The sequence below is a fragment of the Lissotriton helveticus genome, chromosome 9 (genome assembly GCF_964261635.1).
Source record: "Lissotriton helveticus chromosome 9, aLisHel1.1, whole genome shotgun sequence".
In the NCBI taxonomy this organism is placed as follows: Eukaryota; Metazoa; Chordata; class Amphibia; order Caudata; family Salamandridae; genus Lissotriton; species Lissotriton helveticus.
Window position 1 is genome coordinate 614,377,656 of NC_136070.1, and position 15,599 is coordinate 614,393,254.

General features: G+C 48.8%; 1 protein-coding gene across 2 annotated transcripts in view; it reads left to right on the top strand.

The window, feature by feature from the left end:
- The window catches only part of PLD3 (phospholipase D family member 3), a 231,615-nt gene that overhangs the window by 105,345 nt on the left and 110,671 nt on the right, over positions 1–15,599 (top strand). For both annotated transcript variants that reach the window (XM_078660655.1, XM_078660656.1), the window contains exon 5: positions 13,837–14,020. In XM_078660655.1, the coding sequence (XP_078516781.1) occupies positions 13,837–14,020 (184 nt within the window). The remainder of the gene's footprint in view (positions 1–13,836; positions 14,021–15,599) is intronic.

The window sequence follows — 15,599 nt, forward strand, 5'->3', positions numbered from 1 at the left end:
CAATGTGAACGCTGCCCGGAACAGAACTGTTTCGTAATGGGAGGAACACGTCTCATCCAGCTTTGCTAAAAGCAGAGACAGTCTGTCTAAGCCAATCGGGTGCCTCGTATCTTTCTTGCAACCCTCAAGGCGCTGCCAGCCGCGAAGGGCTTTCTTCACCAAAAAAGAACCTGTAGGGTCTTTTATGCCGTGTACCTGGGCCATGAAGGAAATGGCCGCCCTATGCCTACCGGCCGTTGCCACTGATCGGCCCTCCCTGTGTAGTGCTACCAGGTACCCCAGGACGGATTCCTCCTGACTCCAATTCCGACTCCCTGCAGGACCCAAATATGTGCAATAGGAACGAAACGCTCCTTCGTATGCTTTCCTTGTCCTGGGGGCTAGACTCGCTGCCACGAGGTCTTGTAATCCAAGGCACCGATTAACCACATTGCTTCTGGGAATGGTGCTGCCTCTGGGTCTGCTGTGGGCAGATAACCCCTGAATGCCTGCATATGTGAACGAGAGAGTGCATCAGCCGCATGATTCAGTACACCTGGCACATGTTTTGCCCTGAACAGTACATTCAGTCTCATGCATAGCAGCACAATCTCTTTCAACAATCTCAAGATCATTTTGCAGCGTGCTGCCTGTTGGTTAATGCAATCAACAACCGTCATATTGTCGGACCAAAACACCACTGAGCGGCCCCTGAAGTCGTCAGCCCATGTCATCAGAGCAACCCAGATGGGGAATAACTCCAGGAACCCAATGTTACCTGTGAGACCGTTGGAGTGCCACCATGTTGGCCATGTTTGTGCTGACCATCGATCACCTAAGATGGCGCCAAAACCCACGCTCCCTGCCGAGTCGGTCCATAGACCTAATTCCTCCGAAGACTCTGGCGGGGAGCTCCAGACGACTCGACCGTTGAAGTCCGCCAGAAATGCCAACCAAATACGCATATCCTGGCGAACCTCTCCAGACAGTCTCGTACGGTGATGAGCCTCTTTGAGACCACCCATAGCTTGCGCGATAGAGCGCGAAAACGGGCGGGCCATGGGAATCACCCTCAAGGCAAAATTAAGCTGACCCACTGTTTGTTGTAACTGGTGCAGGGTCACTTTCTCCCCACCAAGGCATTGCCTCAAGGAAGCCTGGAACTTGATCACTTTGTCTACTGGTAGTCGGAAACACCCCTCCACAGAATCGAGCTCAATTCCCAGAAACTCCAGTGAAGTAGATGGTCCGACCGTCTTACCTGGTGCCAATGGGACACCAAATTCATTCATGAGGATGCAGAAATCATACAGCGCATGCGCGCAATTCGTATCCCCGACTGCCCCCAAAAACAGAAAGTCATCCAGATAATGCATAACATGTCTATGCCTTGTAGCCTCGGTAAATGCCCATTCCAAAAAACAGCTAAACATCTCAAAATATGCACACGAAATGGAACAACCCATGGGCATGCATTTATCCATGTAATAACTTCCCTGAAATGCAAAACCTAGCAGGCGCTGATCCTGCGGGTGCACCGGAAGCAACCGGAATGCTGATTCGATATCACATTTCGCCATCAGCGCCCCAGGGCCTAGGTGGTTCAATATGGCCACGGCATCGTCGAACGATGCGCATCGTACCGAACAAACTTCTGGGTCAATGGCATCATTCACTGAGGAACCCCTAGGAGCAGAAAGGTTATGTATGAGTCTAAACTCCCCCGGATCTTTCTTCGGGACAACCCCTAACGGGGAACAGATGAACTCGGCCACCGGCGGGCAGGAAAAGGGGCCAGCCACTCGTCCTAAACTGACCTCTTTAGCTATTCTCTTTTCTGCCACGCCTGGGTTGTGCCGTACCGATAACTGGTTTCTACAAAAGGAGTTCCCCCGAACCTCCCCCGCCGGGATGTGGAAGCCATGTAAGAATCCCTTCCTCAACACCCCAGCGGATACATGATCAGGGTATTTGTTTAACCACGGAATCATAACCATGAGATCAACGGGTGTAGGCAATCGGTTACAAAGGTCTACCTCACTCCTGCTTAGGTCCACCTTTTCCTCCCGTCCCACCATTTTTTGATCTACATGCACTTTCCGGGTGTGAGGAATTCCCACAGCCGGCACACACATGCTTAAACTTGCATGTCCCCTGTGGTCTGTTACAATTGCCTCGATTGAAGCCCCAACAGACCCCTCCTTTTCCGCCATACCCGCCAACTCTAGGCTGATAGCCCCCACCTGTGCCTGCTCGAAAGGGCACCCCGGGCTTTTGGCGGACCACTCCGGACCCGCTCCCGCCTGGCGAGGACGTACCTGTCGCCCCTGGCAGGAGTTGCTTGTGCCATGACACCGAGTCCAAACAATCCCAAGACAAAGAAGCATCATATTCTTTTGCTTTACGGAACTTCATGTCATAGCCTTTCCATTCTTCCCCCTCATACATTGAATAAAAATCCATGATGCGATTCTGATAGCAAACCAACTCAGTCATAACCTCAGGTTTACGTTCCCCCTTAACTGCGGTAAATATAGAGAAGGCCTTAACCCAGTTCGTCACTGTCTCTTCCACCCTAAACTCGGCCATCTTGGCGCGCCAGACACTAGGGTGCCACAAATCTTTCTGCGTTTTAGCATACTCCATCTCACGATGGTCCGTTAACAATGAAAACATGTTGACATACTTGTCTCCCCATATTAACTCTTTCGTGGCCAAGGGAATGTGCTGTGCAACCTTTTCCCGCCTTGAGGGTATCGAGCCCTCCACCACCATCGGCAATGCGAGCTTACCCGGATCGGCTGTTGTTGCCGTCGTCTTATCTTGACCAGCTGCTGGTACTCCCGGCACCACCTGTGGGGGAACAAGAGGAACACTCGCCTTCGCGACATCTCTCGATTGCCGCAACTGCTTCATTAACACTCTGGCTTCTTCAGCCGGATCTCCCGGGGTCGCTGTGCCCCCCACCTTTGTTTTGAGCCATGCCGTCAACTGTGCGGCCAATTCTGGGGGTATTTCATCGTCCTCAACAGAGGTGATCACCACCGGGATAGGCTGGCCTACATCAGGGGTCTGAACCGGGTTATCGACCGGTACGAGGGGGGCAATGAGAGGTACCTCTGGAACTGGGACCCCCCCCGAAACCACCTTTCCTTGACCCGCTTCCCTCTTCCCCCGGGGACTATTCCCGGCAAAGCCGGGCCTATAACCTTTTTTGGCTGACCTGGGTCGTTCAATGCGGCCAATTGCTTCTTTACCTCCGCTAATCCTCTCCCGAGCGATTGAACTTGTCCGAGCTTTCGGTCCATACAAGCCATCCGATTCGACAACAGGCGTAACATCCTCTCTGTCTCGGAACCCTTTCCTGCTGTCTTGCTAGGCATGGTTTCGAGTCTTCCGCCCTTGGTCGATCCACGAGGTCCTGAAATCTGTGGGCCCTCGAAACTGAAAGAGAAAAAACAAGATTACCACATTCAAAATTGCTGCTTGTTCCGTCGAGGGCTCACGAGCAACGAGTGGGTGCAGCCTTCCGATCCGAGGAACAAGAGGACGATCTTCTGGATTCCCGCTCCTTTATCCTTCTGCGGGAGGGCGTGTACCCGTCCCCGATACGCCTACTGGGCGTGGTCTTCCATCGAGGTGTCTAGGACAACCCCTCTCGGGCGGGGGAAGGCGCGCCCCGGCTACGCCACTTTGGGCATACCAGCCGGGCTACGCCCACCCCGCCCAAAATGGTTTCCCGGGAGGTTCGGGCACCCATCCATACGTTCGGGGGGACCGAGCGGTCGCCCCTTTCCATAAAGGATGCACCTTTGTAAACCACTAAGGAATTCAAAAAATACTTTATTTTACACTGTGGTTCTCTGGTGGGCCCTTGTTTTCTGTGGATTATGGACATTCATGCTCTTTACTCTATGCTTGCTCTCCATGATATATGCAACTTGTGTCACTTGGTCCTCAGCAAGACACCACTCGTTACAGCAGGTGTTCTGCTTTGCCTATGGCAGCTGTCCTTCACTGCCAGCATCAACTAATTTAGTTTGTGGCCTCCAGTGCACAACGTGCTGTAGCCTTGGTTCGTATGCTTTCCAAATATTTGAAATGTTAATCGTCTTGATTAAAAAAAAAAAAATCATATTTGCTCCACTATTCGTTTTCATGTCGATGAAGACCTACTTTGGAGTTCTGTGATACACAATATAGCTGATATTTTTGAAGCATGAATCCTTTTCTGGATTTGCTTTCTGTGCATGTATGCCACCATCTAGTGGTTTGGTCTTAAATCGTGTTTCTTCTTGATCATCATTTGGTGGCAAGTCCATCCTCAGCGTGTCATCAGATGTGTACCTCAGAGGTTCCTGTGCTCAGTCACGATCTTCAGATACTTTTTTCCGCTGTTGGGTCTGGAAGCACGATGGAGGAGCTCTGAAGAATTCTACAAAAACGACTGAAAACATCAAGGTTTTTCCACCAAAAACACCAATGATCACCAGAGGTAACGAAAGGTGGAACTGCAGAGGAGGGACGCCTTCTCAACCCTGAAGGGGGTCACCTCGGCAGTGAACACCACGTGATTAGATAACTCAGACGAGGGAGGCAGCAAGGGGACATTCGGTCACAACTTTTTTAATTCTGACCCAACTGCCGCTACAAGTTCATGCAGAGAGATCCCCAAGAGGTTTGCAATTTGTGCCTCCCGAAGGACCATTGTAGCAACAAGATGATGGACAGAATGATTTAATTAATAGGCACCAATGGCAACTGCTCGTGCCACATCCTAGTTCATCATTTTTCACCCACCATGGCATCTCCGGAAGGAATTGGTCTGGTGGTTCGGCTGGGCTGTTACCATTGGAGCAGGGTCAGGGCTGATTTGCATATGGCTGGGTCCAAAGTGAGGTTGCATGGTGTACAAAATAACTATGGATTGGGATGTGGCCCGAGTGATTACTAGTGATTTATTCAACCATTACATCCATCATTACATCGTCCAGAAGATGCTGAAAGCAAGACTCAAACAGTGCCTGGCACTCTGTGCCGTGGCCTACACTCAGGGGACACAGAAGTCACTGAAAGAAGAGGAGAAGGTTGCAGCATTCTGGGCCAGTTTAAGGAGGAGTTTTGGAAGCCAGCCACAGCAAGGCCTGTAGCCCCCTACTCCTACACTCTCACCCTCCCTCTTTCCTGCGAGTGGATAAGAAATATAAACATTCCACACAAGTCCCTCTATACATCAAGGGAAATGTGCCCGCAGAATCTACAGTCTTGACAACAGCCAGGAAAAAGAACAATACACCAACATCCACTGGGCCACCACTTGGGAAGGAAATTAAGAGGGTGGATCTAGTGGGCCAGGAAGATGAAACGGAAAGTGGCTCTGCACAATGAAGAATTGCCAACTCACTCACCTCAACAGCTATGGCCACCCACAGTGGGATGAAATGGAAGGCCTCATCTAACACCTCTCAGAGAAATTTAGGAAGAGAGCCTAGGCATTCATCCAGCAGGGCAAGAAAATCGCAAATTACTGCCTCAAATCAGCACTGGACGGAGGACAAAGCCAGCATGCAGATGCGCATCGGCGCAAGCCTCTGGAGGCACGCCTGGCTAAGGGTCCCAGGATTGAAGGCTGTGGTGCGGACATACGTAATTAACATGCCTTTCAGAGGACAAGCACTCTTTGGACTATCTTTGGACGAGGCACTACACAGAGTAAAATAGACAATGGAGCTGCAAGGGCAATGGGTGCATTGCAGTTCCTGGGGTCCTTGAAGAGAGGTGGCATGCCCACCAGGAGACCAACAGGCAGGGGAGGCTTCTCACCAGTCTCCCAGCAACAACACCAGCAAGGATTCATGCAACAGGCTGTGCACCAGGCCACCCACCAGCAGTGTAAGCACCCCGCAAGACTGCCCTTTCCCAGGAGGCCGAGAGGCTTACCCGCAAGGGGGAGAAAGAGAGCGAGCAAACAAGTGACTCTTTTGGCTCACAACCTCGTCACAGAACATGACTGTAGGAACAATATGGGGATTGCTCCAGGGGGGGGGAGGTCTGTTACCTCAGACATTGGAATACTAAACACAATGAAGCACAGTAACTGCGTAGCACTCCTCAGTAAACAACCTCACCCCCCCCTTCGCTCCCGCCAAAACGAAGAGAAGACCATTAAGAGAGTAAGATTTCATACAAGCACGACAGGAAGTCAAAGAGCACATCAAAAAATTAGCCATAGAATTTGTCCCAGAGTGGGAGGCAGAAAGAGGCATCTACTTAACGTTCTTTCACGTACAAAAAGCAGGTCCTAATGATGAGGAAAATGCTAGGTATCAGATATCTAAACAAATGGGTACAAACACAACACTTCAAGATGACAAAACCTAAAGGAGTAATCCATCTTCTAAGGAAGGGAGACTACATGGACACCATATACCTAAAGGATGCCTACCTAGAAATACCAACGAACAGATGTGTCTTAGACAAGGTAAACTACCAGTTCAGGATACTACCCTGCAGCATAAAATTGGCCCCAAGGGTGTTCACAAAATGCCTGGTGGCAGTGGCAACACACTTAAGGAGACAAGGCATTTAAATCTACCCAGAGACTGAAGTGCCAACAGGACATATAAACGGTCATCTTCACGCTACAACAGCTGGATTTCGCCATAAACCATGAGAAATCCTCTCTGCACCCAGAGCAGGAGAAATTATTCCTGGGAGCAGCACGGAACTCAAGACATCATATGCAACCCAGTGCCCAAGAGGGCCAAGGCAATAACAGAGCAAGCTCTGCCTCTACCAGAAGGGTCAGTCCGACAGTGAGGACAGTAATTAAACTAATGTTCATGATGGCATCTTGCATTCCAATCATACCACTGGCAAGACTACACATGCAAACCATACAGAAATGGCTCTGCAACAAATGGTTAGAAGCCATGGACAGCTGGGAGGATCTAGTGGTTGTCACTGCAAAGGTTCAGAAAGAAGTAAACTGATGTAACAAAAGGAATGTAGCAAAAAGGAGACCCTTCAAGTTACCCAAAAATTCAGACACATGTGTTACTCATACTCCTCTTCCCCACAGTGGGTCATACAGCCATATTATGTATTGTGATTGTTTCCGCCTGGCGCACCTTTTAAAAGGTGCCCTGGGCGCACACAATCACAATGTGCCCTGTTATGATGTATCGTGAACTCGCGCTGCTCCCATTGCCGCGCATACATATGAAAACACGGAGCAGCCTGCACTTTTACAGGGTAATAGAGATCCCCTTGCAGGCGGGTGCAGTCATGGACTGTCAGTGCGCCTCCTGAGGGCTGCTTTGACTCTGTACCCGCATCTGTAATATGGTGCTGGCACAGAGTCAAGGAATTCCCTCATTTGCATAGGGCACGCCTCTGTGTAACTGAGGGAACAGCCTCTGAAGGTAGCGCTGGCACTTTAAGGGCACCAGCTCGATCTGTATTATAGAAGGGGACGCATAAGCATCTGCGCCCCCTACTATAATGTTAAAGTGCCCCGGGGCGCGCAAAGTGGCCGCAAAAGCCCATTGCGCCCCCGGGGCAATAATTGTAATACGGCCCATGGTTCTTAGTCCTACTAGAGACATCCAGAGCACAGACCAAATCCATAAGGGCCTCACAAGACATGCTTACATTGCAGAACAGGATGAAATGTCACCTGGAACCAGCCACTCTCAAACTATCAATCTGGCACCTGAATATCTAGAGTTCGGTCACCTCCAGCTTACCCCCAGGGCAATAGATAACCTTGGGTAGACAAGAAGACCAAGTACATAAAAGTACTACCTGGCTAAGTGGGTCATATACATTCCCTGGTGCAAGGACCACAAGACGCCAGAGACCAGGACAGAGGACAGCAAGGTGCTAACGTTCCTCACCCATCTAATGGACAACAGCGTGATCTACACATCATTGAAGGTCCACCTAGCTGCCATAGTTGCATACACCAGAGCACAAACAGGGAACAGTTTCTATGCCCTACCGGTGGGGAAAAGCTTCCTGAAATGATCATAGACTGTTGTACCACCGAGATCGCCACCAACATCAATGTGGAACTTGAACATAGTTCTCACACAGCTGATGGCAGAGCCGTTTGAGCCTATTCACCAGCCAAAACAAAAGTTCCTAACTCAAAAATCTGCCTTTCTAATAGCATAGTACTAAGAACAAACCCTCAGTTCCTTCTAAAAGTAGTATCACAATTGCACATCAGCCAGAGCATCCAACTACCGTCCGTCTTTCAGGATCCAAAGACTCTTGCTGAAAGGGTGCTGCTCACCTCGGACATGCAAAGAGCACTCATGTGATACGTACAAGAGACAAACACATTAGGGAAGGGTAACCAACTCTGTCTCTTTTGCAAGGGTACACCAGTAACAAAGGAAAACACTGCATAATAGAAAGTAGAGACAATCCAACCCTGCTACTCATAGGTAGGGAAACCTTTGCCTACATGAGGCTGGACCCATTCCACAAATAAGAGAGCGCAACCCAGGCCTTCCTAGCAAATGTACCCATCAGCGACATCTGCATGGCTGCATTACGGTCATCCACACACACCTTGGCACCCAGAGGAAAAAGGAAGCACAGATGGGACAGAGCATTGCAGCACCTGCTGGCAAAACTCAAGCACATTTAAACCCAACCTCCCAGGGAGGCAAATACAATTACGAATTCAATGCACGGCATGTGAATTCACGAAAGGATGTATGCTGCCAAATGAAAGGGTTACTTACCATTAGAGGTAGTTTTACATCTTGATAAGTTTCTGGATTCACATGCGACCTTCCCACCTCCCTGGAAATGTGAGGGAACAAACAGGCAAGGTAAACAACACATTAAGAGAATAGATGGAACCACTGAAGTCGGCAAGTGGAAAATAGAATAAAAAGATGACAACCATGCACAGGAACTTCCAGGTCGCATGTCCAAGGTCACCCAGAGGATGGACTTACCACCGAATTATGGTGGACGATGTCCATGGAAAAAAAGAGAGGGGGAGAATAAAGAAGATTCCAATCACAACTATTAGATGGCAGAATATATGCACAGCATGTGAATCTAGAAAACTATGTAAGCTGACAAACTACTCCTTCTGGTAAGTAACCATTTAGTTCTCGCCCATAGATACCTGGAAATTGCATTGAGAGACCATATTTTTTCAAATGGATAGCATAAGCGATGTGTGCAATGATGGTCTGCCCTACATGCATTTTGAGGATGTCCCAATTGAGGTTTTGAAGAAGAGTTGAAATGAAATTGAAAGAAAATGGAGTACATTTTATTGATGGAGGACACAGAAGGGATTTAATTGACGTTGGATAAACATGACTATACTGGAATAGTTTTTTACATTAAGGGGAAATATTGGGATAGCTGGGGATCCAATTGTAGTGTGTGTTGTGATACCAACCAAATCAATTAATGATGACAGTACATATTTTATTTGATTACATATCCGCAGACAAACTCCAACTGCACACAAAATAGAGTCCAATATGGGCTGCAACTAAATTTAACTAACACTTCCGTGCTATCAGGGAGATCCATTTTTAGCTTGAAGCCTGTCTGGTTTGCGAAAGACATCTTTGGGACATTCGAAAGCTGACTTAGGAATACATTCCACCCATTACTTACCATTGGCATTGTGGTTTGTAACTCACATTTGCTTGCTTTTTTCGTTGCTGCCTTTATTTGTTTTAAGCTGTCCAGCTTGAGTTAGTGCATAGCGTGGAGCATAGCCTGTTTTCTGTGTTCTTCCACAATTGCTCGCTTTCTGTAAATTTTGTTCACATTTGCTGTGCATTCAAAGATAGAACTCAAATGTCAGGCTCTGTTTTCCGAGAGAGCTTGGTGTTTACCTTTCATTCTCTGACTTCAAAGTGAGAGGCTTTATTTGGCACGCTTCAGGTGTAAAAGGGGGTGGCTTTTTCCCTTTTTCTCTATGTACAGTTTTATCATATTTTTCAATTGCTCAGCCTGCCTCTGTGGCAGCCTCTGGGTTTTGCTGGCGCTGTGACATCTTAGGGCACTGTGCACTCTACAGATTGAATTTGCTTACTTACTAAAGGCTTTTTTCTAGTACACAACACAATGTAAATATCTGTAAATAAACTGTGCAAATATGTTAGAATTTATCAGAAGTAGGAAAGCACAAACGAAGCACTTTTCTTATAACTTTGAAGTGTGTTGGAAACAAATATTTGAACACGATCAAAACAAATCAACACTCCAGGTGAGGCCATTTCCAATCATTATTGTTTGTTCTCTGTATAGAATTATACAGTAACAATGTATGTCTTTACAAATGTAATGGTCATTTCATGCATACTTTTCTACGATGCTCCATTCTACTCTGACACTCTACGACACTCTACTTTGTTGTATTCTGCGCTGCTCTATTCCACTCTGTGCTGCTCTATTCCACTCTGCGCTGCTCTATTCCACTCTGCGCCACTGTGTGCCACTCTCCTTCACTCTGCGAAGCTCTAATCTACTGCACTACTCTATTCCTTTCTACGCAACTTTACTCTACGACACTTCACTCTAAGCCACTCTTCTCCACTACTAAACACTCCAATATGACACTCCACTCTATCCCACTCTACTGTACTCCACTCTGCTACACACTACTCCACTGTATACTACTCTACTCTATGCCACTCTCGTTACAACACTCGACACCATTTTCTTCTAGGCCACCCTACTGCTCTCTGACACTCCACGCCACGCAACACTATTCTACTCTGTCACTTTTCTCCACTATACACCACTTCACTCTACGTCACCCCACTCCACCCAACTCTACTCGGACACTTTACTCTAAGCCACTCTTCTCCACTAGTTGATACTCCACTCTATCCCACTCCATCGTACTCCGCGCCACGGTACACTACTCTGTGCTATGCCACTCTCGTGACAACACTCTAATGGCAATTTGTGTTCTCGGCCACTCTACTGCTCTCTACGACACTCCACTCAACACTACTTTACTCCACTCTGGCACTTTTCTCTACTCTACGCCACTTCTCTCCACGCCACTCTACTCCACGTAACACCACTCTGACGCTTCACTCTAAGCCACTTTTCTCCACTAGTCAACACTGCACTCTGACACTCCACTGTATCCCACTCCACCGTACTCCACTCTGCAACACTCTACTCCACTTAATTGTGCGCTACTCTATGCTATACCACTCTACTTTACAACACTTTATGCCATATTCTTCTAGGCCACACTACTGATCTCTATGATACTCCACTCCATGCAACACTTTTCTCCACTCCACTCTATGCCACTCCACTTGACACCTCTCTACGCCACTCCACTCTACACCACACCACTCTATCCCTCTTCATGCCTACTCCAGTTTGTCACTCTACTGTACAGCACCTTACTTCACCCCATGCCCCTCCACTCTATGACCCTCCACTCTGTGCCCCATCCTCTCTATGCCCCATCCTCTCTATGCCACATCCTCTGTACCCCGCCCTCTCTATACCCCTCTTCTCTATGCCCCCATGCCTATCTACTCCACTCTACTCTGCTCCAGTCTATGCCACTGCATGCCCCTCCACTGTATGCTACTCTACATCACTCTACTATCCAACACTGTGCCCCTCCTCTCTATGCCCCTCCGCTCTGCTCCACTCTACGCCAGCCTATGCTCTACACCCCTCCACTGTACTCCAGCCTATGCTCCACGCCCCTCCACTCTACGCCGCTCTAAACCCCTCCACTCTACGCTCCTCCATTCTAAGCCCCGTCCATGGTACTCTATGCCTCTCCACGCCACTCTACAGTGCTCCACTCCACAATGCTCCACTTTACTCTGCATAACCTTTCACTCTATGCCACTAAACAGCCCTCCGCTGTGCTCAACTCCACTGCTCTACTACACTGTACAACACTTCACTCTATGCACTCCACAAGACTACTGTATTCTATGCCCCTCCACTGTGCGCCAGGCTACTCCACGCCATGGTATGCCACTCCACGCCACTTTGCTTCACTCTACTACACTACACCACTACACTTTATGCCACTTTGTCACACCAGTCTATGACACTCTGCACCACCCTACTCCACTCTACCTCATGACTTCTATGATCCTCCAATTTACAATCCTCCACTCTGCGACACTCCACTCTACAACACTTCACTCTACGCCACTCCAATCTGCGCCACTCCACTCTACAACGCTCTACTCCACGACTTCACAACACTGTACCACACTCTATGCCACTCCATTCCTTTCTACGCCACTCTACTCTATGCCACTCCACTTTTAGACATTACTCCACTCTACGCAACTGCCTCTGCTCCACTCCACACCACTTTACTCCACTCTACTCACCACTGCACAGCACTCTATGCCACCCCAGTCTACAATACTCAATGCCATTCCATTCTGACACTCTATGCCCCTCCATTCTGCCACTCCACTCCAATCACTCAATCAGGGTAATTGTAAGCACGCGACTCACCCGTGAGGGTCTCAAGGCGCGGGGAGGAGGGCGGGGGTGGGGGGTGCGCAGAATTGTTTAGCTGAAGAGCCAGGTCTTGAGGGTCATCCTGAAGGTGTTCAGGGAGGGGGCACGTCTGATGTCTGTAGGTAGCTCGTTCCAGGTCTTGGCTGCAATGTGAGAGAAGGGTCTTCTACCTGCTCTGGCTCTATGGATGCGCTGGGTTTCGGCTAGTGCGAGGTTGGAAGATCGGAGGTCTCTTTTGGGTACGTGGAAATGTATTCTGTCATTGAGGTACTTGGGTCCGTTGTTGTGTAGCCATTTGTAGGCGTGAGTGAGGATTTAGGCCAATTTTTTGTACTCTGCACCACTCTAATCCCCGAAGCTCCACTGTACTCCACGAAGCTCCACTCTACTCCACGAAGCTCCACTCTACTCCACGAAGCTCCACTCTACTCCACGAAGCTCCACTCTACTCCACGAAGCTCCACTCTACTCCACGAAGCTCCACTCTACTCCACTCCACGAAGCTCCACTCTACTCCACTCCACGAAGCTCCACTCTACTCCACTCCACGAAGCTCCACTCTACTCTACGAAGCTCCACTCTACCCTACGATACTCCACTCTACTGCGTGACACTCCACTCTACTCCGCGGCACTCCACTCTACTCCGCGGCACTCCACTCTACTCCGCGGCACTCTAGTCTATGACATTCCACTCTTCAGCACTGCATGACACTCCTCTCCACTTTACACCACTCCACAACACTCTACTCCACTCTATGCCACTCACTCCATTCCATGCTACGGCATTCTATTTCACTCTAGTTCCCTCCACTCTATGCCCGCCACTCCACTCTATTCCCAGCAACTCCCTCTACGCCACTTCACTCTACACCGTATGTCACCCCAGTCTGCAGCACTCTCACACTCCACTCTATGAAACTCTTCTACACTCTACAACACTCCACTGGACTCTCCTATACGCCACTAACCTTTTGCCATGCTGAATAGCAGCCACACTGATGTACAACATGGCTAAAACACATTGGCAAAGCAAATCGCTCTCGCACAGGCGAGACTTGTTGACTTTGCCAATTCTTGTGGTGTTTTGATTAGCTGACCTGCTCAGACAAGATCCTCCTGGAATTCCTCAGGAACCTGGTTATGTCTCTGATATGTCTGCACAAACCTTGATGAGATAACACACTGCATCATTGTGCCGGTTTACTTAAATTATAGGGAGCAATAGAACACGTTTGGACTGCTTCTTCCTCTCTCCATTCCCTATTTTCTCCTTCATATTTGGTCCATAAGGGAGCTCAGCTCAAATCTCTCATGTTATTTTCTTGTGTTTTCATTCTGTTAGGTTTGTGCTGGTAGAGAGCATTCCTGAGGGTCTGGTGTATGCAGGCAACAGCACTGTGAATCCTTCAATATACCAGTCATGGTTAGATCTACTTGGAAATGCCAAGAGCAGCGTGGATATTGCCTCCTTCTATTGGACCCTGACTAACGATGACACCCACACCAAGTCTCCCACCGCTGATCAGGTGAGATGCCAGACCAGGGGACTACAACCTTTTATATTACGAGCTACTTCTGAGCAGTAAAAATTGCCCCAAACTATTAATGGCTTTAAACATTGTTGCAGTAGTGGCCACATCAAACACAGTCACACTAGTGACCACACCCTGCAGGATTACTAGTAGGGAACCATCAATATGTATGTGATAATATTGAGAGACGAAATATCACCTTGCCAATATGTCATATATATTCATATCAGAACATTGACAAAACAGTGCAATAAAAGTAGGTATTTTTCGGAAAGTATAAATCTACTATTCGTAACGCCTTAACCGTGCTGGAAATTCCGCCTCGGTGCGGGCATTCCATTGAGTGGGTGAGGCCACGTCGGCCAACAGACGTGCGCAGCACTACGGAGGTAGTGCTCGCGATGGCCGTTGGCCGACGGGCGCAGGGAAAGGGTTAACGCCACATCTCCGTACCTTGAAGATCCATATATCTTCAAAATAAATAGATGTGGAGTTAAGAATGTAAATAAAATTAAACGTTCTTGTGAATTCTTCATGATGTAGTAGTTGATATTGTTGATACAATATTTGGCTGGGTGATATTTAAAACTCAATATTGCAGTAGTACACCAACCACCCAATGCATAAGATGGGATTACTAACTGAAATAACAGCCACAGCAGAGAGTGCCCACTGGCACAAAGGAAACACTTATAGCTACAAATCCCCTCAAATTTGTTTAAACTAACATTTCAAAGAACAGGTTCACTTAGGTTTTGTATTTTTAACAGTTTTGTTTTTGAACAGCATCATGACAGTTTCTCAAAATCCATATTTTATTATCAGTCAGTCAATTTCCATATTGTATTAACATACTCAAATTAAAGCTGGTCTTTTTCTTCGGAAAAAGGCAGTGTTTGTCTCAAAAATGAGTTTCCATGCGTGTTCCTCAAATGTTAGCTTGTGATTTCCTTGCTACTTGCTTTTGCCGATCCTGCACTCCCGAGGATAATCTCCACAGTCTACCTCCACGCCTCGCGGAACCCGCTGTTCGGGTCCCGCATCGCAGAGGGGCGCTCTTGTCTTTCTGTGGAAGCTGTTTGCTGGGGTTAAACAGGGGCAGAGGGCTGCGAGCGAAAGGGCTGGACTCCATATCCCAGGAGTCCCAGGAAGCCGCGCCCGCTCCACCTGGGCTGCTCTCCCTCCCCGCCCCGCCCCGCCCCCAACGGACTGGTGATTAAATACCGGCTTGCCCTGCATCTCGAGGGACCACCTTGCTACTTGCTTTTGCCGATCCTGCACTCCCGAGGATAATCTCCACAGTGTACCTCCACGCCTCGCGGAACCCGCTGCGCGGGTCCCGCATCGCAGAGGGGCGCTCTTGTCTTTCTGTGGAAGCTGTTTGCTGGGGTTAAACAGGGGCAGAGGGCTGCGAGCGAAAGGGCTGGACTCCATATCCCAGGAGTCCCAGGAAGCCGTGCCCGTTCCACCTGGGCTGCTCTCCCTCCCCGCCCCGCCCCCAACGGACTGGTGATTAAATACAGGCTTGCCCTGCATCTCGAGGGACCACCTTGCTACTTGCTTTTGCCGATCC